This window comes from Dasypus novemcinctus, chromosome 1, assembly GCF_030445035.2.
Source record: "Dasypus novemcinctus isolate mDasNov1 chromosome 1, mDasNov1.1.hap2, whole genome shotgun sequence".
NCBI classification, from domain to species: domain Eukaryota; kingdom Metazoa; phylum Chordata; class Mammalia; order Cingulata; family Dasypodidae; genus Dasypus; species Dasypus novemcinctus.
Genome location: NC_080673.1, coordinates 155,080,266 through 155,102,279, shown reverse-complemented (window position 1 = coordinate 155,102,279; position 22,014 = coordinate 155,080,266). Strand labels below are relative to the sequence as shown.

General features: G+C 46.4%; 1 protein-coding gene across 1 annotated transcript; it reads left to right on the top strand.

The window, feature by feature from the left end:
* The first annotated feature begins 14,403 nt into the window (after window positions 1-14,403).
* Window positions 14,404-18,864, top strand: RASL11B (RAS like family 11 member B). The gene is made up of 4 exons (XM_058298711.2): window positions 14,404-14,692; window positions 15,301-15,357; window positions 16,494-16,570; window positions 17,372-18,864. Exons 1-4 carry the CDS (start codon window positions 14,554-14,556, stop codon window positions 17,840-17,842), a joined length of 744 nt encoding a protein of 247 aa, XP_058154694.1. The 5' UTR covers window positions 14,404-14,553; the 3' UTR covers window positions 17,843-18,864.
* The last annotated feature ends 3,150 nt before the right edge of the window (window positions 18,865-22,014 follow it).

Genomic DNA, 22,014 nt, shown 5'->3' with positions numbered 1-22,014 from the left:
CCCAATGCCCTGGGAGCCACCCTTTCTCTCGAGGGATACAGTTCCCTCTATTTGGTGGCATCAGTCCTCCCCAGGATGTGGGTCCACCCCCACTCTCACTACTTGGGTTTCTACCCCATGGTGACACCCACTCTGGCAGAATGAGCATTTAGACATTCCCCAGGAGCCCGTCCTGCATCAGACCCTCCCCTCCGAGCATTCTAAACAGGTAACCCTCTTTATTATATTTTGATATGATTTTCTCGGCATTTTACTCTCCACCAACACCTGACCCTCTCCTGTAGAGACTCAATTTTGAGTGATTTCTTTTTTCAGGTTTTGGGACCCCTGGGCAAAACAAAGAGATGGTCAAACTGAACACTTAAGGTAAATTCAAGAAGTGAATAGACTGAATGTCTTGATTTGGCATTGCTTTTCCTGGTAATCAGTCCTAAATTTTTTATGCTTTGACTCTAAATTGGTGGAGGCAAGAGCATGGTCAAATTGCAGCCCTGTAGCTGAGATCCACACATCCCTGGAGAAATGTTTCACATCCCTGGTGGGTTATAAGAGGAATCATTTTAAACAACTGCTCCCCTTACACAAACACACAAGTAAGTTTAGGACTCCAGGCTTCTTCCCAACCTGTCGCCCTCATCATCCTTGCATTTCCTACATTCCGTTCCAAGTACAAACCTCAGCCATCTGCAATCCACAGAAAAGAGAAAAAGGTGAGCTAAAGGCTGAGGATAAAAGGGACTTTGCCCCAGGTAGGTAGCAATAGAGCCTATTGAGAAGTGGGCTAGAGGTAATGAGTGGTGGGCTCTGCAGCTGGGTGGTCTGGTTTCAAATCTTACCTTCCCCACTTCCTAGCTGTGTCATCTGGAGCAAGCTGCCTAATGTTTCTCTGGGCCTGGATTCCACATCCATAAGCAGGGTGACAACAGGATTGGCCTTGCTTTGGGGGATGGTTTTGATAAAGGAGTCAAAAAGGATGCAGCACTTAGAACAGTGCCTGGGACAGAACGGGCCTGGAACCAAATCAGCATTAATTCTTCCATTAGTTTCCTAAGGCTGTTATAACAAAGTTCCATAAACAAGGTGCCTTAAAACAACAGAAACTTATTCTCTCACGGTTCTGGAGGTCAGCAGTCTAGAACCAAGGTGTCGGCAGGCCATGCTTGCTCTGGAGGCTCTAGCGGAGGAGGCTTCTTCTCCTCTTCCTAGTGTCTGGCAGTTACCAGCAATCCTTGGCATGGTGGACCAACTCCAGTCTCTGCCTCCATCTTCGCATGGCCCTTGTCCCTCTGTGTCTGTCTGTCTCTGTGTCCAAATTCCCTCTTCTTTCAGGACATCAGTCACATTGGATTAGGGCCCTCCCCAGTCCAGTCCAACCTTATCTTAACTAATTATAATACATCCATACAGGCCCTATTTCCAAATAAGTTCCCTTTCACAGGTATTAGGGCTTAGGACCTCAACATTATCTTCTGGGGGACACAATTCAACCCACAACAGTTGTCATGGTAGGGGAAGGCATGTAAGTTCCTTCAGGGCGAGGATAAGACCCATGTGAGACAGAGAACAATAGAAAACCCTCCTGCCCATTCTTGCTCTTACTCTCCCTCATCCCAAGGAAACCCCTCTCATTCATTTAATTCAGCAACTATTTATTGGGACCCTAATAGGTGCCAGGCACTTGCATACTATTGAGAATAAAGAAGCAGAAAAAATCGTAGAGGCCTTGCTCTTGGGAGCTTACATTCTAGCATGTGCGTCCACCCACACACTCTTTTAGCAGGAGGCTCTCAGCCTCTGGATTCTTGGAGTGCAGTGCAGCACCTGGCCCACAGGAAGGCTTAAGAGATACTATTATCTCCCTCCAGGGAGGCTTCTCATGAGAGCCTCGATTCACTTCCCACCTAGGTTCCATGATCAGCCACTCACCAGATCCCAGCGAAACTTGCTCTCTGACCTGCTACCCCCCTCCCCCCACACCTTTCTCTGCTTCTACTTCCCTATACAGGATGTGGCTGCCCGAAACATACATTCCATCTTCCTGATCTCTCATTTCAGCTGGGCCTTTTGGTTCTTGTCAAAACATCTTCAGGGGATGTTGTCCACCTGTTCTATTCTCAAGCCTATACTCCTCCTGCCGTTCCCCACCCCCACCCCCATTCTGGGCAGATGACCTGAATTCTGCTTCCCTGAGACCTAGGTCGGCTCTCAGCAGCACAATCTCCATCCACTCTACTTCACCAGCATCTCAGACTTTATACCCATCCTCTTCATTCTACTGGCATCCGTGGAAAGAGGGTGCCAAGGCTGAGTCAATGCTTGGAGAAGCCCCAGAGCCTGTCAGTTTTTTGTTGTATTTTTTTTCCCCTTACCTTTTAGAAGCAGTTAATAATCATCCAAAACTACATGGGAGTTTTCCTATGTTGAAACACTTAAAGTCCTGAAGTGGATAGCTTTACATTCCAGATGAATTAATAATGGACTTCACATAACATTCCCAGCAGAGATGTCCCTGCATACCAACCTTCATGTTTTTGAAGTCTGGAATGTGTAATTCATCTATGAGCTGCATTCTGCTGTGTGCAACTTCTATTTTGAGGCTGTGTTCTTTATATAGAAACCAGTACCCTTGTCAAATCAAATGAGCCCATGAATCCTTTGTACATTTCCTAAAAATCATCACAATACAATTTTCTCATCTGCTACCCATTTTCTTTTTTAATCACAAGGAAAAGGGATTAGCAATGTAAACACCTTGCTGAAAACCTTAAACTTTCAAAGACCATCATTACAATGAGAATGTTTCTTGGTGGTAATGAATTTCATGCTTGTTTAAGAAATGATCACATTTCTATTTGTATCTTCCCCAACCAAATAACTGGTATACCCCTGGTAATTTGGGGTGCAACTTCTATCATTCATATAATGACCTGTAATGTTTTAGATACTATTGAATGGCCTGAGACAGTAGCAATTATGAAGGCTTAGGCAATACTTAATCATTATTGCAATTTTTAAAAAAAGTCTCTCCCCTCCCCCCCAGTCATCTGCTCTCTGTGCCCATTTGCTGTGTGTTCTTCTGTGTCCACTTGTATTCTTGTCAGTGGCACCCAGAATCTGTGTCTCTTTTTGTTGCTTCATCTTGCTATGTCAGCTCCCCGTGTGTGTGTGCAGTGCCATTCCTGAGTAGGCTGTGCTTTTTCACGCTGGGTGGCTCTCCTCACGCGTGGGAATCCCCTATGTGGGGACACCCCTGTGTGGCAGGGCACTCCTTGCACACATCAGCACTGCACATGGGCCAGCTCATCACACGGGTCAGGAGGCCCTGGGTTTGAACCGCGGACCTCCCATGTGGTAGGCAGATGCCCTATCCATTGGGCCAAATCCACTTCCCCATTATTGTACTTTTGAGAGCCAGATGAAACAATGAGAATCAGTGTCTTGGGTGCCAGTCAAGCCTGCATTCCCCATCCAGGTGCCCCAGGGAATGGGTGGAAACGAAGATTGTTCTTTTTACATGTTATAGGTGAGTACATATGAAGCAGGCTAGAACGGGAATCAATAGACAGAGCTGGAAACTGGCAGAAAAACCGCTGCAATTAACACCTGTCCTCCAGTACCCCAAAGATGGCTGCTGGGAGACCCTTACAAGATTCTGCCATTTTGAACGAGATTTCCTCTAGAAGTCAGAAGCCCAGGATATTCCCCAAGAACTTTATCATTGAGCCCTCCTGGGGGGTGGATGGGGTAGGGGGATAGGTGTGTGTGGGAGGTGATAGGTGGGGTGATCAAACAAAAGAGCAAAAAGCTGGGCTCCTCCCCTGCCATTAGCAAGGGGACCCAATAATTAATGGTTTAAAAAGCAAGCACCAAGCTCTCTTGCTCTTTTGCCTTTGTTTTGTCCCTGTGCCTGTCACAGTGCAGGTCCATGTGCCTGTTCCTGTCTTCTGTGCCTTGCTCTTGCCATTTTTCCCCTGCCATGATGACCATGCAAGTAAAACCTGGGCATTTATAATCTATAATGGGAAATTGTATTCTATAAATTAGCCCTCTTTATCACTTTTCAGCCCCTTCCTCTCTACCTGAGACCCATGATATGTTATTTTCTCTCATTTCTCGTCCCTCCCTACCTTAATAAATTACTGGCCTAACTTACCGGACATGCTCTTGAAATTCATTTCTTGTTGCTTAGTCAAGAACCTAGACAAAATCTGGTTACATAACCATACATCTTTGATTTCCTTTCAGTTTAGTACATTAAGCTAAGAGCTGAGACTTTGGGGAGAGGACATTTGTCTTTATGTTAAGACAAATAAGGATGCCTAAAGTATTCTTGTGAATACTAGGTGAACTTTTCTGCACCCCCAAGGGTAATTAGAGGGCAAATATTAGGTATGTCCAATCTACTTAGGAATCTGAAAACAAATGGTCCTGTTAAATAACTAGCTCACTTGTTTGAACATTTCTGATCCTTTTCTGCCTGTGCATATCTTCTGATCACAATACCTCATCAAGTATCCCAGGAACAAAACCCAGGCAGACACTCATTTCTCTCTGTCCCCTTAACTTCTGGACAGATGGATGAGTTAGAGAGAGAAGGGCAAAATGGTCATGTTTGTAAAATTCTTCCCACTGGAGAAAAGAACAAGAAAATGATCTAAAGGCACATTATCTTTGTCAATTTGCAGTATTGTTAGAATTTTCATTTGGGCAAACTCCTAACAATGGCTTTATTAATAATGTAATAATGTCAACGCCACATGCCATTCAATGTTCTAAGAGGATCTGGGAAAATGAACACAGATATTTTTCTTCCTGCAAACACAGTGGAAATTCACTAGTAAGTTCCAGGGGATGTTTAAAATGTGACTTTATTCTGAGTTATCTGTCATCAGCTTGCTTATCAAGTAGGCATTCTATGGTCTCAGGAAAATGACTTGGGCTATTAAGGCTCAATCATTGAAAGGAGGAAAAAAACCTCAGATTTTGCTCTGACTGAAAAAGAGAATTAGTTCCACCTTTCCTTTTACCTTCAGTTTACATATTACATTGAATTAGAGAAAAAGAATGGAGGAAACCATTTAGCATAAGAAAGATAAAATCGAATTAAGTAGCAAGGGAATATGATTGTAGAACATTCAGTCTGCCTTTCTTCCTGCGTGTGGAAGGGGGGAGATGCCGGCCATTTTGCTACCATAGAAACCAACCCCGGTATGTGGGAGGGGGAGGAAAGCCCATTTGAGGCCCATCCTCCTCTTCTTAGAACTTAAAGATCCTACTTTTCTCCAAGTCAAAGTGTTCTAGGCAACAGGTGATCTTTCTTTTTTTTTTTTTTTTTTGGTTATTTTTTTTTTATTGACTTTGTAATAATATTACATTAAAAATATATATGTGAGGTCCCATTCAACCCCACCCCCCCACCCCCCCCTCCCCCCCCCCAACAACACTCGTTCCCATCATCATGACACATCCATTGGATTTGGTAAGTACATCTTTGGGCACCTCTGCACCTCATAGTCAATGGTCCACATCATGGCCCATACTCTCCCCCATTCCATCCAGTGGGCCCTGTGAGGATTTACAATGTCCGGTGATTGCCTCTGAAGCACCATCCAGGGCAGCTCCATGTCCCAAAGACGCCTCCACCTCTCATCTCTTCCTGCCTTTCCCCATACCCATCGTCCACCATGTCCACTTTTCCCAATCCAATGCCACCTCTTCTATGTGGACATTGGATTGGTTGTGTCCATTGCACCTCTATGTCAAGAGGAGGCTCAGATTCCACATGGATGCTGGATGCAATCCTCCCATTTTCAGTTGTAATCACTCTAGGCTCCATGGTGTGGTGGTTGTCCTTCTTCAACTCCATCTTAGCTGAGTGTGGTAAGTCCAATAGATCAGATTGTAGGTGCTGGAGTCTGTTGAGGCTCAGGACCTGGCTATCACATTGTCAGTCCAGAGATTCAAATCCCCTAAATATATCTTAAACCCCAACCTTAACTGCACTTCCAGCACATTAGCATGAAAGTCTTATGAAGGGAGATCCCATTTGAGTCCAGATTCATCACACATAAACACCATTTCCAAAGAGGGGCCATCTGCCCTGGTAGTTAACCCCATCGGCCATGACCATAACTCCCATGGGTCTCTTTAGCCCTCAAAGGAACCAATATCTGGGGGTTGTATCTGCTTTATCTGTCTCTCTGACTCTGCTCAGTTGTGCATGAGGGCAATCCTTCTGCCAGCCTCCAGACTCTTTTTTAGAAACTCGTAGCCATATAAACTCATTTCTCCTTTCCATTTCCCCCTTACTTTAGGTCAAACAGCATTTTAAAGTCGTGGTGTTTTATGTAGACATGGATATTCTGCTGATCCGCATTGAACCTTCCATATAAGGTCATTTTCCAGTTGCATCATCAGTTGGTAGTTGATAGTGGTCCCTTGTTGCCAGGGAGGCTCATCCCCGGGTGTCATGTCCCACGCTGGGGGGAAGGCATTGCATTTACATGCTGAGTTTGGCTTCGAGACTGGCCACATTTGAGTAACATGAAGGCTGACAGGAGGAAATTCCCAGGCACAATGTTGCTCTAGGCCTTGTTCTTATTTTAGGCTTATCAGCTCACAAGCATAGTCATTAGCATCAGGGGCTCACTGTTGAACCCTCACTCCCTCCCGGTCCCCGCCACTGTACCTGGGAGACTGTCACTGCTCCCCTAGGGACCACGACAGAGCACCACTGGCCAGGAACCCAGTACCCCCCCTGCTGTGGTTTTTAATTGTTGCCACTATGAGTATATCCAAACATTACCATGCACCCTGGACATATGTTCTGTACAGCTCCCTGTCAGCCATATATCACCTGTCATTGGTATCCCATACCAGTATCCCTCCATTGCCATTGTTGAAACACTCTGTGATCCAGAACTCCCCGAAATTTGAAGCCCAATATAATGTCATGGTCCCTTACTAGGGAATGGCATATAGCGATGGGTTTAAAGGATAGATAAAGAACTTGGATAAAGTTAGATAAAGAGCTTAGATAAAGAATGTTGACTTGAAAAAATTCCACATCCTATCTTTTTCTTTCCCCCCCCCCCCCCCAATTATTCAGCTTTTCTTCACAGGAGTCCTAGACCACAGCAATGTATATATATAATATACAGCACTCCCACACATCCACCAGAAAACCTTTTCCCTTCCACAGTGATACTCTTACGCCCTATTCATATCATATTTACTTAAAGTGATGTACAGAGTCTGAGACATTAGCTTTCTAACAAGGTGACATCTGTGCTTACATTATGGTGCATACTTTAGGATACACAGTTCTTTACATTTTTAGTTATCCTATGTTTTACATTATGGTTTATATTATCAGTCTGTCATCTCCTATATGTTATGGTGTAATATTGCATGTTTTATATCCATCCTTGTGTACTCTCAAGAAACTTCTCTCTTACCCCCCATTTACTTTGGTTCCACACATTTGACATCCATTTTCCCTTCCAACAGGTGATCTTTCTAATGGCAAGAGGTGTGTGTGTGTGTGTGCGTGCACACGTGTGAATGCCTTTTTTTTCACTGAGTTTCAATCTACTTTCCATCCTACTTTGCCTTTGGAGCATAGTGATTCTGGTTGCCTTTCAGTCCAGTCTCATCCAGAAGGAAGGCTGACCCCCACCCCCCCAAAAAAAAATCATTGCGCCTACTCTGTACGAGGCACTGTGCTTGGAAGTTATCGCTCTCTGTAGTGGAATGCTTAGAAATAAATGCAAGACCTTTACCACACATTGACTAGAGTCATTGGATGAAAACTCTTTGGTATGCATAGTTACATCTGTCCCTGAATATATGAGACACTCGGAGGTCTCTTAGAAAATAAGCAGCTCAAAATGAATTCCCTCCCCTCTTTAAATCCAGAGGTGTTTCAGAGCACAAGCCTCTCTTTAATTTTTAAAATGGGATGTGAAAAACTCTTCTTACAAGCCATCCTTAACCCATTTGCAGGAAACATGCCGTCCAAGTTCATTATTTCTTTACAGCACCATGTTGCAGGCAGCCACCCTTCCTTTTTCTCTTACTGGTCCCATCCAAACTACTGTACAAGGCAGATGAGCCATGGATCAAGTATTTGGAAGCTAGCGAGCATACCAAAGTCTGTCTTAGATAGAAGTTATAGAAAAAGAAGCTACCAGCTCAGTTGCTGCAAATGGTCAGGAGTTCCCATCACTGGAAGTATTGTACATTAGGTTTAACACTCTTACCAGGGCTATTGCAAGAAGGAATCAAATCCCAGAGGAGGAGTTGGACTAGATATATGTCTTGGTTTGCCAGGGCTGCTATGACAATTACCACACAATTGATTGACCTAACAACAGAAACTTATTGTCTCACAGTTGCGGAAGCTAGAAACCCAACATCACGGCATGGAAAAGCCACACTTTCTCCAGGGGCTGTAGCACTCTGGTGCTGCTTGTTGCAATCCTTGGGGCCCTTGGTTCACATCTTTACCTCCATCAAAAGGCTTTGCCTTCTGGGTACTACTTTTCCTGCTCAGTCATCTGTGTGTCTATCTTGATTTCCTTTCCTTATAAGGATTTAAACCATATGGATGAAGGCCCATCCTGAATCAATTTGGCCTCACCTAAACAGGATCTTTGATGTTCCTATTCACAAATGAGCCCACAACTTAACTATTAACAACTTCAAAGGTCCTATTTATAAATGGTTTCACATCCACAGGAATGTGGATTAAAATTTGAACATGTCTTTTGTGGGGTACATGATTCAATCTCCTAAAATATCATTTTCAATTATGAGTTTGTTTCTATAAATCATGGGATGGCACTGAAATGGTGCCCACAAATTTGAAATAAATAGGAAGCAACAGCCTGGTATCTGTGATTCCTTATGGAGGAGGAAAGGCTGAGCTTCAAAGATCTGAAAGAGGGACATTGCTGACGCTAGAAGTCAGTCTCAGTGGCTTAGTGGAGATCACAACCCAGATACAAACAGGATGTGTGAAGGTTCCTTCAGTACAGAGATCCATTCAAACCATCTTAATCCAAAAAAGAATGCATTGACTCTTGTAACTGGGAATTTAAAGGGGGTAGATCTGGATTTTAGCATTTGGCTGAATGCAGGGCCAGAAAAAATGTCACTATGTCCTGGCTCTCTCTCTCCCTTAACTTTCTTCTGGGTTGGCTTCATTCTCAGGCAATTTCCATTGGGAGGTAGCCAGGAGGACTACCTGGAGCTCTAGGCTCACCTTCAACCATTTGATCAACATCAGTGTAAAACCAAGCACCCTTTCCCAAAAGCTGCAGAAAAACTCTCAGGGAGGGATTTCATTGACTCAGAACTTGAATGAATCCCTGTAGCTTATGGATACTTGAGGTGAGGAGCCCCCGCTTCTCTAGACAGGGGGCTCGGGGTGGGGAGGCGCAGGCGTGAGAGGACGCACAGTGGCTCGAAGGACAACTGCGGAGACGAGGCGGATGGCGCAGGTCTACTTTATTGAGGAAGTACAAGCAGTTTTATAGAGTATGAAGAGAGGGGATTGGTGGAGGGTGATTCGGTTCTGATAGGCTAGATTGGCTGTTGTTTCCTTATAAGGGCATAGAAGCAGAGCTCGTCTACTCGGCTGGTCAGTAGTGACTAGGGAGAGCTTAAATTTGAGAGGGCTGAGCAGGATAGCTCGCTGATAGGTGGAGGAGAGCAGCGTGTCTTTACGAGGTAGGAGGCCCTGAGATTGGCCCAGACGGAGGTGGTGTGAGGGGCTTGTGTGAGTTTCCCCTGCGGGGAGGCGTAGGTGCATACCTCGTCCCGAGGGGCCAACCAAGGGAGGCGTATTTCGTGCCTCAGACCTCGGAGGCGGCCAGTTCTGAGAGCCAAACTTTTGCATGCTTGCCCTCAGATACTCACTCTTGGAATAAGGGATTGGGTTCACTACATGACCACCATCTAAGAAACATAAGAGTGATGAAAGGCAAGTCCCTGAAGCAAAACTGGGTGCTCTTACTAAAATAATAGAAAGGGACTCAAAACAGCATTTGTGTACTTGGGTGCCTGGTGAAGTGTGAAGGAAATGGTGGATTCACACTCAGAGTCCTTTCTACCCCCTTGGTGTGTCTTCATGTATTGTCCAGGCTAGAAAGCTAAACACCACGTTTCACTGACTCCCTTGCAGCTAGAGTAATGGATCCAAATTAATTTTACTAATTAGATGCACTAAGGTAAGACTGGCAAGGCAAAAGCAAGGAGAAGTTCATCTATCTGCACTTGATGGCTTTCTGCTGCCAGGCTCCATTGTGCAGATGTGGGGCTTTTCTGCAGCAACTTTCCAGCATTTAATCTATAGCTTCATAAGTTTTGAGAGATAGCAGTGGTGACAGCTGTAGAGGCCTCTTGAGCCCCTATTTTCCAGATTACAGAAGAGGTAACAGGTCCTTGGCGGGTAGGGGACAGTTCTGCAGCACTGTTCTGGGAGTCACTTCAGGTCTGGCCATTCCGACAACATCTAAGGCAGGTAATTTGCTGTATTAAATCATTTTCTGTTTAAAATAACAAAAAGAAGTACCTATTTACTGAACTTAGGGTTTATATAAGCAAACAGTTTGTTTCTTGCCCAAGTTCTAAAAGTCCAGAGGGGTCCATGTGGGAGCAACCTTGAGAGATGTGGGCAGAGGAGAGGCTCATGATCTCCATGGAAGAAGGGAAGAGCACAGCAACTTCTCGGCTGTATCTCCTCAATTTGTGTGTCCTACCCACTCTACCCAGCCCCCACTTTAGAATCCACAAGGGCTGTACTTCTTTGTCTACCTGTTGTATACTACTCTCTTCCCCTACTTAATTATATCAGTGTGAGGCCTATGTTTCCATTCACTCTTTCTTTCATTCACAGTCCATTAGTATTTATTGAGCACCGCTGTTTACCTGGAAATGTCATTCCCTCTATAAACTAGACCACCTCAGTCCACCCTTCCCACTGCTCCCACCCCCTGCTTCACACACTCAGGTACCACACACACACATACGCACACTTGTTCACAGTGTGCACTTTTCATCTTTGTTGGTCGTGCTAACTTGTACACATTCTTCCTCGAAACCCACTGTCTGGGTTTTTAGTCTGATCCTGTGCTCCTATAACTCCTGAATTTTCCTGCTCCAAGCATTTTCTGTCATTGTACTGAAATTTTTTATTCTTTTCTTTGTCTCCTACACTAGACGTAAGTGCAATGATGTTTAGAACCGTGCCTACCTTTTTGTCAGTGTAGACTCAGCACCCAGTACAGTGCCTGGTATACCCATTGTTCAGACACTCAATACATGTCAATAAATATTTATTGAGTTAATCCAGATAGTCTCTGGAAACTTTAAGATCAAAGTCTAGTTCTAAAGATCAAAAGAGGTGCTGGAAACTCCAGGTGCTAAGGCAAAAATAGAAACTTGGCAAGAGATTTCTTTTATTCCTCCTCATATTTTAACTGCCCTCCCCTTCTCCCCCAGTCTCTTTTAGCTGGACCAAAAAACAAAACAAAACAAGAGAGAGGCCATTGTAAACTACTTTGCATCATAGGATACCATCTCATTGTGATCATCCTGGCTATTTTAAATGTTACTGATGCTTTTCAGATTTTGGCTGTGACCCTTACAGTTTCTGTGACTGTGGAGGAATTTTTTTGCCTTTGCTTTCTTAATTATAAAATGAGAGTGTGGTGAATTAATGACAGCCAGAGATTCTTGGACACTACTTCCATTCAAAGGTAGGATCTATGTCCCTGACCCCCTGTTTAATTTGGGTGGCCTCTGTGACTGCTTCACCAACAGAATTGAGTGGCAGTCTGTAGTCTGGCTCTAAGAGACGGGCACTTTCTACCTCAGTAGACTCACTCTGAGGGAAGTCAGTAGTCATGTGGCTAGTCAGAGCTAGCCACAAAGAAAGGCTGGATGGAGAAAGAGCTGCCCGGCCAGCTTTTTCAGCTGTTTCAGTCATTCCAGCTAAATGCAGACGCGTGAATGAAGAAGCATCTTGGATGTCCAGCCCAGCTGAGCCTTTGGCTGACTCTAGCCCCAGTTGCTATTTGACCACGACCACATGGGAGACGTCAAGTGGGAACTGCCCAATTGAGCCCACTGAACCCACAGAACCATGAGCCACTAAGGTTTGGGGTGGTTTACTAAGCAGCAATGGATAACAGCAACTAGAAGTAATGATATTTCCTACCTCGTAGGACTGTTGTGAATAGCAACAGACATCAACATGTATCAATTCTCCTGCCCTTCCCCATTTTAAAAAAATTAATTCTATGCACATCCAAGAAGGGGTCACACTCACTGGCATCATCTGGGAGGTGGAGTGGGTAGGGTGGAGAGGTGGCTATTTGCTGGATATTTGGAATTTAAATAGCTTCCCCTTCTATTCTTCATTTGTCTTTTGGTTCTTTCTTTTTCTGTGTTCTTTAAAGCACAGCCAGATCATTTAAGGTCTAAAATAAGAATAGCAAATTCAGCCTTTGTGTTTCAGACAGAAAAATCATAGGCTTGGTACAGGCTCGTAGTAATGAAAATCAAGCCCCAGAAGCTAAAATGACTCAAAACGAATTCCTCTTGACAACTTTTGCCATGTCTGTGTGAGAGTGCATGAATGTGTTTGTGTAAAAAGCAGTTAAACAAATACTTTAGATGGCATAATTACTTTACCATGTAAGTATGATAGATTTGCAGATATTTGGGGGCAGAGGAGGTTAAAAAGTACAAGGTTACCTGTAATTACAGTCTTGCTAAGCAAAATTAGGCTTGATTTAAATGGTGCAGAAGGATGTGACACACATTGAAAATAATTTTTTCCTCTGACTCAAATGGCCAAACTAACTTTGTTCTAGCAATCTCCCTATAGCTCCACCTTTTATTGTATTTATTGCTAAGGTTGTATACCTTGCGAATTATGCTGCCCACCCTTGAAGACTTGCTACTAAAGCATCTGCCTTTACTTTTGTATTTCCTCTTGTGTTCCTGCAAACACCTAAACCATCAAAGGCAATTGGTTCATCTTAGAGTCTGCACTGGGAGAGCATCATAAATTCTGTCAAATACCCTGTCAATTCAGTCCAGGGTGAAAGGGGGAAGTCAAACTAGATGCCTGAGGTTGAGAGGGAATTTGTTCAGTTTTCTTTTACATTTCAACCTTTGATGGTGGTGTGGACACAAAGCCACAGTGTTTGTCATTATATGGACTCAGGATAAAAGGCAGGAGGGGAAAGGGGGAAGACACCCGAGTACCTGGTGAGGGTATTTTGCTGTCAGAGGTCCAGCTACAGAATATTGCTTGGACGGGGAATTTAGCCTGCCGTTGAAGACACATTTTCCTGATGAGGATGCAGGCGCCTGGAGCTTGGGCTTTTATGAGAGCTTAGGTTCCACGTCTACCTGACCATCAAATCACTTAACTAACTCCTGCCGTCCCTGATGACCAGAGACTAAGTGTTGCCCTTTTAGGCTTCTGCCTTGGAACAGAGTCGGTATCCATAGTCATAGCAGCTGGGGTAACTGTTTTCTTTCCATTTTCACAGCTCTTGGAGGTGTGACTGTGTGTGAGGCGCTAGGCAGCTTGCTCTATAATTACTTCTTCATTTGCCTCAGGGTGTGCTGTATTTGTCGTAGGTGTGCTCACGTGAGTTTGTCAGAGGGTGAGTGAGCCGCTGCGCAGTAGACAAGAGCCAGGCAACTTGAGTCTAGAGCAAAAGGCGTGACATTATTTTGCCCCAAGGTCAAATGTCACATTTCAGGGGGGTCTTTGTAATTATTGCAATTGTCCCCAAATCTGTGATCCGAGATGTCACCGTGGATATACACAGGTCCGTGCAGCCACGCCCCCAAATCACGGGGACGGGCACGCGGCCGGGATCTGGGGCACTCACATCCTGGGGACACTGGCCGCTCTCGAGCAGCCTCCCTGCGGTGACGCGGTCGGCGGCTGACAGGTCAGTGGCTGCAGGCCCGAAGGAGGGGGCCACTGGAGTGGGGCGCCCAGGAACTACTCCTGGGACACGGGAGTAGTTGGGTGCGCAGCGCCCGCCAGGGCAGGCTGGCAGGCGGGCACCTTCGCCCCGGCCCGGGAGCGGTCGCAGCCCCCAGCTGAGCCCGGCTCCCCCAAGACTGTGTGTCCCCAACCCTGGAGCCACAGCATGCGCCCGGTGTCCGCACAGCGGGGCCCGGGCGGGCAGCTCCCGGATCGGCCTCGCGGCGCTGGGGCCGGGCCCTGGCTCCGGGCGCCCCCAGAGGCGCGGCGCGCCGAGCGGCGCGGGGGGCGGGGCCTCGCCCGGGGCGCCCCGGGATTGGCCGCGGGGGGCGGGGGGCGGGGCCGGCCCCGGAGAAAACCGCGCGCCGCGGCCCGGGTGCGTTCCCGGCCCCGAGTCTGTGCGCTCCCGAGTTTCGGGCTCCCTGTGCTTGCGCGCCTTTTCTCCCAGAGCTTCCTCCCACGCGCTCCCGCGCAGCGCCGGCCTCCCCTCGCCTCGCAGGTCCAGTCCCGCGCCCTCAGCCCCGGCCGCAGCGGCGATGCGCCTCATCCAGAACATGTGCACCATCGCCGAGTACCCCGCCCCGGGGAGCGCCGCCGCGGACTGCTGCCTGGGGGTCGCGGGCCGCCGCCTCGTGAAGATCGCCGTGGTGGGGGCCAGCGGCGTGGGCAAGACCGGTGAGTCCTCGCGCCCTGGCGACAACCCGCGGGTCTACGGGGCTGGACGTGGGCGATCCCCCTGGGAGTTGCGCGTAAACAAGACGTGTGGGGGGAGGTGGGGGCTGCAGCTGGACCGCCCCCCCCCCACCCCTTTTGATCCGCTGCCCCTCTGGGAGTAAACTTAGCCATTATCACTTCCAACCCCCTCCTTCTACAGATGAAGAAACTGAGATCTAGAAGGGCCAGGGGACTTAGTCGGCACCGCTGGAACAACTGGAATTAGAATTTTGGGGTTTCCGAGCCTCTGCCACTAAAGGGAGGCAGTGGACGTAGCTCCTCCTGGAGGTCTGTAAGGTTAGGAAAGACATTTGTCTGCTGCAACACTTAGGTTGTGGCTCCGCCGGGCTCAGTGGAGGGGGGGCGCAAATGACCCTTCCAGCTGGAAAGTCATAATTCACCATGCCTTCCAGCCCTGTGTTTGGAAGAAGGGTCAAGGAGCTGCAGGGTAGGAATTCCACTTGGTGGCCATGTATGAGATTTGTTTTTCAGGCTGGGGGTGGGGTGTAGACCAGTCCAACTTAACGCACCAGGATAACCTTCTTTCTGTTCTCTTTCCTGACCTGCAGCTCTAGTCGTCCGGTTCCTCACCAAACGATTCATTGGTGACTATGAAAGAAATGCAGGTGAGGAAATTCATTTGAGGAAAATGCTGTCTGCTTGCACCAGTACTGCTGTTCTCATTTTTCACTGGCTCCCAGGCACATCCCTTCAGAGGGTCAGTCTGAGCATTGGTTCTGGCCACTTCCAACACTGCACACCCCCTTCCCCCCCCCCCCCCCCCACCCCCAGCTGCCATCTGGCCTCATTCCTTTTGGTGCCCATTCATCATTTTATCAAGTGCCTGAAAGTCTTCCCCTTAGTAGGCTTTCACTATGGGGACCCCAGTTGGAAGCACCCTTTGTACTCAAGAGCCTCACCCTTCAAAACACTCCTGCAAAAGTCATAAAAAAATGATGGCCAGCTCCTCCCTCCACCCTTCTCCTTCTCTGCTGGCTGCCTTTCAGAGGTGACCTTTTAAAGCAGAGGCCAGAGGAGAAGAGTTGTAAACCTAAAGTTCTCTTTTCCTAACAAAGAAAGATAACTAGGTGGAGAAGGGCTTTCTGAATAAATGAGAGGGCAGGTATTTTCAAATCCCTGTGATTAAGAATAGCCAGTGGGGACGTTTAGAGGGCTTTCTACCTCTGTAAGCAAATTGCTAAAATCCTTAGACCGTATGAAGCATCTCTAGGGGATTATTTGGGATGAGCTATAGAAACCATCCTTAGTTAAGACTTGGCAGCCTTCTGCTTTGATGTGGATTTGGCTATAATTATGTCACATTTTTATTTCAACTGATAATGTTGGCTTTGTATTTACTGACAATATTGCCCACCAGGCCATTATATAGTATGGCTAAAATATTAATTCATGTCAAAGGATGATAGAGTACCAAAACAAAGCAAACAACCCCACAACCCCCACACATTTGACGAGAAAATTTGCTTTAAGGAAATGCTCTAAACTCCAGTCAAAAATAGACAAGTTTTGAAAACTTGTAAACTTTGCTCTGGTTTTACTAAGGCCACTAAAATGGGGTTGAAAATTGCAGGTGTTTCAAAAAACAATCTGAAGAAGCCCATTGTATAGAAATCAACTATAGCATATTTTGTGCCTTTGGTGAAGGCTATATTTTCTTTGTAACATTAAAAAAAAAAACCCACAATGTTTTAAAAGTTGTACAAAAAGGAAGAGCATAATCTCTTTTTCTTTGCCTTCATAGGTAATCTCTATACCAGACAAGTCCAAATAGAGGGTGAAACCCTGGCTATTCAGGTTCAAGACACCCCGGGTATTCAGGTGAGAAGGTCTAAGATATTTGACGGGTCAAAGGGGAGTCTGCTTAGTTGTGGAATTGTTCAGTTGTTCTCAAAGTACCTTGTGCTGAAGGAAGAGAGAAATTTGGTAGTCATGTCTGGAGTCTATACTTTTGTCTGACACTCCAGTTACATCTGGCTGCTGGTCAGTCTTAGCCTAGGGTTTCATTTTCATAGGGGAGATTTGGCTAAGGGGTAGAAATCTTCCAATAGGAGGATTCAACACAGGAGGAAAGACCAAACCAAACGCATTTGAAACTGGCTAAAAAGGTCAGTTTTACATATGCCTTTGACATTAAAAATCAAATTTCTATGTATAGTCTCCAAATACTTGGGATTGCTTTTATATTGAGGAAGAGTTACTGCAAAGACAAAAGAGCCATGCTGGTGGGTTTTTTGGTGTGTGTGTGCTTTTTTTTTTTCCCCTCTTGAACTGGGCAGTTATCCAGGTTTAAATGCTTCCAGCTCCTATCTTTACTTCCCCAGACTTACTGTCTAGCCAGTTAATTTCCCATTTTGTGGAACTACAAAGTCTCTCTGCATAGAGTTCTCTGCAGGTCAATTTTCCACTTGAGTGTGGTGAGCTGCACTGTTATTTATTCCAACTCTGTGCAGCTGGATCAACAGATTGTCAAGAAAGCTGAAGTGGGGGGCGGGGGGAATAACTTGTTTATGGCCTGCAACCTGGCATTACCGTGACGGGCTTGTTTGAATTCACTATCCAAGCACACCGGGGCTCTGTTACAGCCCTGCCAATCAGCTCACCATCACCCCTCTCTTTCAGGTCCATGAGAATGGCTTGAGCTGCAACGAACAGCTGAATAGGTGCATTCGCTGGGCAGATGCTGTGGTCATCGTGTTCTCCATCACCGACTACAAGAGCTATGAACTCATTGGCCAGCTCCATCAGCACGTCCAGCAGCAGCACCTGGGCACCCGGCTGCCCACGGTGGTTGTGGCCAACAAAGCTGACCTTCTGCACATCAAGCAGGTTGACCCTCAGCTTGGACTGCAGCTGGCCAGCGTGCTGGGATGCTCGTTCTATGAAGTGTCTGTCAGTGAAAATTACCACGACGTGTACAGCGCCTTCCACGTCCTGTGCAAAGAAGTGAGTCACAAACAGCAGCCCAGCAGCACACCAGAGAAACGAAGAACCTCGCTCATTCCCAGGCCCAAGTCACCCAACATGCAGGACCTAAAGAGGAGGTTCAAGCAAGCCCTCTCTGCCAAAGTGAGGACTGTCACCTCCGTCTGAAGCAGGGGCACTCAAGGGGGTTTGGCCTTCCCAGGAAGAGGGCCTGAGGTTCTTCCACTGCAGGAACATTGAATGCTGGCAGTAATTCATGGTTCCAGAAAGGGCTGGAGCTGAGCGGCCGAGAGGGCCAGTGGAACTGCTGCAGAGCAGGGAGCGTTCTTCTGAGCAGGGGACAGGATCGATGTGGCTGGAATGAGCCCACCAGAGCCACTCTCTGAATCTGGAAAAGTTCTCTGTATCTTTTCCTTTGGCGTGGGGAAGAGGGCATTGGTTTTGTTCTTAGCCACCTTGTAAATGATGGTCAGGTGTAGTTTCACCAAATATATTGGACTGCTATGATTTACCGTGGGAGTGAAAGAACAGATTAAGCATTTACAGGCATTCTTGTTCCTACATTTTTTCAAATTTTTCCTCTTTTTCCCATCCCCCAGTATTGTTTTTCTTTTGTCAGTGTGATTTGCACCTCTGGAACACTATTCCTTACAGAATGCCTTTCTAACCTGAAAGATACTCAAATTTCTTCCTTTAAGAACAAGGAGGAAAATGAATTCTTTAAAAAAAAAAAAAGAGGTTGGGTTATGGGCCAAAGTGTTCTGTAGCCAGACGTATGTCAGGGCCCACGGTATGCAGAAAGGCACACGTTCCTCCTGCTAAGGATGGGTACACTTGGGCATGTGCTGTGCCGTTGTGAACTCAACTCTAGCCCCAGACTTTGAGTAATTGTGAGACTGTATAATTTTTTTTTTCAAAGACTGTTGCATCAGGTACAGGGAAAAAAAATTGGTCGATTGTTTTTGGTGTGATTTGTGTAATGGCTCATGACAATGATGTTGGACCGCTTCCTAGGCCTGGCTGAGTCATGGTGGCTAAAGTTCACCAACGCTGTCTTATGTGAGTGTGAAAAGATCAGGGGCTACCCCACCAAATCCCCCACACAGATGCACTTTAAAAAGCCACTTGTGCTTTGGCTTAAACTGTAATTAATTTATTTTATGTACAATAAATCTCATTTTCAAAGAGTAGACATCTGACTTGATCTTTATTGAAATGTTAACCTGCTGCCCTTTAGACAGTATTACTTAGTATCTTGAATTTATTGGGCCTGTTGAATCCGGCATTATGCTTTCCAGGGCTTATCACTTAAGTCTCGCAACAAACCAATGAGGTACATTCTATTATTATCCCCATTTAAAGATGAGAAAACATTCTTACAGAGCAAAGTTAAAGAACTTGCCAAAGGCCACAGCCTGTGAGCTTTGTTAATTGTAATGTGTATGCTGTTTTATATTCAAGAGTAGTATATACCCGATTTTTTCCTTCATGGTCCCCCAGGTAGATCTAAGACAAATGCCTGGCTATACATTTTATTCTATTAAGACATATCAGCAAAGCCTTGAAGGTATTACCAGCTTTACACAAGATTATTGCTTCTCCAAACGTGCTTTGTTTGGTAAACCTCCACTCTTAACTCCTGCTTTCAAAAAGTCCACTTTACTCCCACCTTAGTAGCCAATTGACCTGAGGCTGTCCCAGGAGCCCCTCCCAAGGAGCTTTTGCCACAAGTTTATATGCTAAATCTGCCAGGCCTCTCATCTGCTTCTCTGTGGGCCTGGGGCCTTTCATGCGAGCTAATTGAGCCACCCTCTTTATGGGCAAATAATCACACCTTATATTTGTTTGAGTAGTGTTTTCACATACCTGTTCTCATTTAATTCTCAGGATAACCCCAGGAGGGGGAAAGGGAAGTTATTACCGTTTTAGAGGTGAGAAAAACAGGCTCAGAGTTTTGAGTGAGGTCCTCAAGTCCACACAAAGGATCTGTACTGATGTCTTCTGACCATATTCGATATTCTTATTCCTTTATAACATTCCAGATAGAAAATAAGTGCTGCGCGTGTGGGGCGCAGGGCCTGAGTGAGCACTCCGGAGGCCCACCAGGGCATGGGGCCAGGCTTTCGAATCCGTTGTCCCACAGGATAAATATCCTGACTCGACTTGACAGGGCTTCTGGTGAACTCCCAAACTTCCCTTATATGGGGGGTAGGGGGATAATTTTCTATACTTCAAGCCTAACCTAACCTCTGAGAAGGATGTGAAGGTGCTAACATGAGATTCTAAAATCATCTCGCTTCAAAGGCAGTAGCAGGTATCTCCAACTTGATGCTATGCTTTTTTATTTCTATACATTCTACACAGTTGTAGTCATAACGTCCAGTGAGTGAGAGGTTAATCTTTATACGCGTCATCGTGGTCTTCTGCCCGTATTTGGGCAATAAAGAAGATAAAGTGTTCCCATGTGGGCTTTATCTTGCCAAGGTGCTGAGCAGGGCTGTCCTTCCGTTTCCTATTGGCACATGGCTTTCCCCATTTCTTTTCCATCTGCTCCACAAGTCCACAGACCTCTCAGGCAAGCCGCTCCTGCTCCCCTGCTGAGCTGCTCGCTGCACCCCCTGACCTCCTTGCCTCCCACACAAATGGTTGCCCCTCACCTCCCCACCCCTGCGCGGCACTCGGGCTCTCATACTTCATCTTAGACGTTCAGGGTAAGAGTTCTCAGCCCTCTCCTCCATGCAGAGAGAGAATGTGGTTTGCTCAAGGCCACTCTGGGAGGGAGGGGAGCAGGCAGAAAACCATCCCAGTCCCAGTTCTGTCCACTGGTCGCAGGCTGACTTGTCTATTTATTCTTCTAGAATACACCATGTGGTTTTCCCTTTTGTGGATTTAACTTCCTGTTGCATGGCTTTTGCTCCTCTTTCATTATGAGTAGCTCTTCATTTAATACCAGTTTTCTAACTTGCGACCCTCTTGCACCTGGGCAGGGGTCTCCTTCACCACCTGGGTAAGGGCAGACAGAAATATGCATGAGGGGAGTGGGGAAGGGAAAGGAATTAGCATCTGCTGAGCATTTCCACTGTGCCAGATTATACACGCTCTCCTTCAATCCTTTGAAGAGTTCTATTGAAAGATATTATCATTTCTCTTTCACAGATGAGGAAACTGAGGCTCAAAGGGAATGAATTCCCTGCCTAGGGTCAGCATAGGTAGTAACAATTATTGCTACTATTTATGAAAAGCCTATGTCTCAGGCACTGAATGAGATATTTGAAAGAACTGATTTATTTTCCTCAATAACCCCCCAATCCACCTCTAGCCGCCTTCTACCAATAAGGAAAAGGAAGGCTCAGCAGAATTAAGTAACTAGCTCAGCGACTACGTGGCAGACCGAGGACCCTGCCCTGGTCTGTCTGATGCCACAGCCCTCACCCTGGGCAGTCACCCACTGCTTCCCAACTTGCAGAGTCCCACCTCGGAACACCTCTGGTGTTCTCTCACAGGCCCTGGCCCTGGCCCAGGGTCTCTCCTCTGTTTTCCTGAATCTTTGTTTTGCTGCCGTGGGCTTGTGGCTCCTTGCTGGCCCCCCTGCCTCGCCGCCAGGGCTACATCTGCTGCAGTCGTTAGACGCTGCTCACTGGCCTCCAGTCCCGGCTCACTAATGAAGACATCCAGGCAGGGGCGGGAGCCTCAGCACAGCCCGCCTGTCTCAAACCGGATCCATGTCTGTCGTGCTGTCTGGCTTTCCAGTTTCCTCCCTGTCTCAAATCAAAACCACTCGAACGCTCTTCCAGCCTGCCTGGCGCTGCGTGCTGTGCAGAGGTGGCTAAACCCTCCCAGCCCTCCTGGGCTCCTCGCTGCCTGGCATTTCCAAGGTGGCTTTCAGCAGACACACCCATCCCAGCCAGCTCCTAACCCCGTTTAGGAGCTGTGGGTATATTCGCAGAAATTCCCACTATTTAGTGGGAAAAAAAAAAAAAAAACCCGAGATTTTGATATTCATTTTACACCTTAATTGTGAGAAAACCATTGTGTTTTCTGGTCATAGAACAAGGTGGTGGGTGAATCCCTCCCAAATGAGCTGTGCAGAGGGACTATTACTGGGTGTGGGAAAATGCTGCTCAGCAGTCTCTGAGGGTAACTCAAGTCCCTCGGGAAATGGCCCAGAAGGAATTGTAGGGCTTGTTCCAGTTATAATAAATAATCCAGGAAAGCTAGCATTTCCTGCGCTGCCTTAAGGGTCTAAAGAGAGAAGTTTCCAGAAAGTTCTTACTGTCCTAGTTATTGTCCTAAATTCAGTGATAGGAGACTTAGTAAGTGTTATTACAGATAATTTTAAG

Excerpts from the sequence above, each read along its gene's own strand:
- RASL11B (XM_058298711.2), top strand. The coding sequence starts at position 14,554 with ATGCGCCTCATCCAGAACATGTGCACCATCGCCGAGTACCCCGCCCCG. Across the intron at positions 14,693-15,300 it reads CAGCGGCGTGGGCAAGACCG|CTCTAGTCGTCCGGTTCCTC; the intron begins GTGAGTCCTCGC and ends CCTGACCTGCAG. Across the intron at positions 15,358-16,493 it reads TGACTATGAAAGAAATGCAG|GTAATCTCTATACCAGACAA; the intron begins GTGAGGAAATTC and ends TTGCCTTCATAG.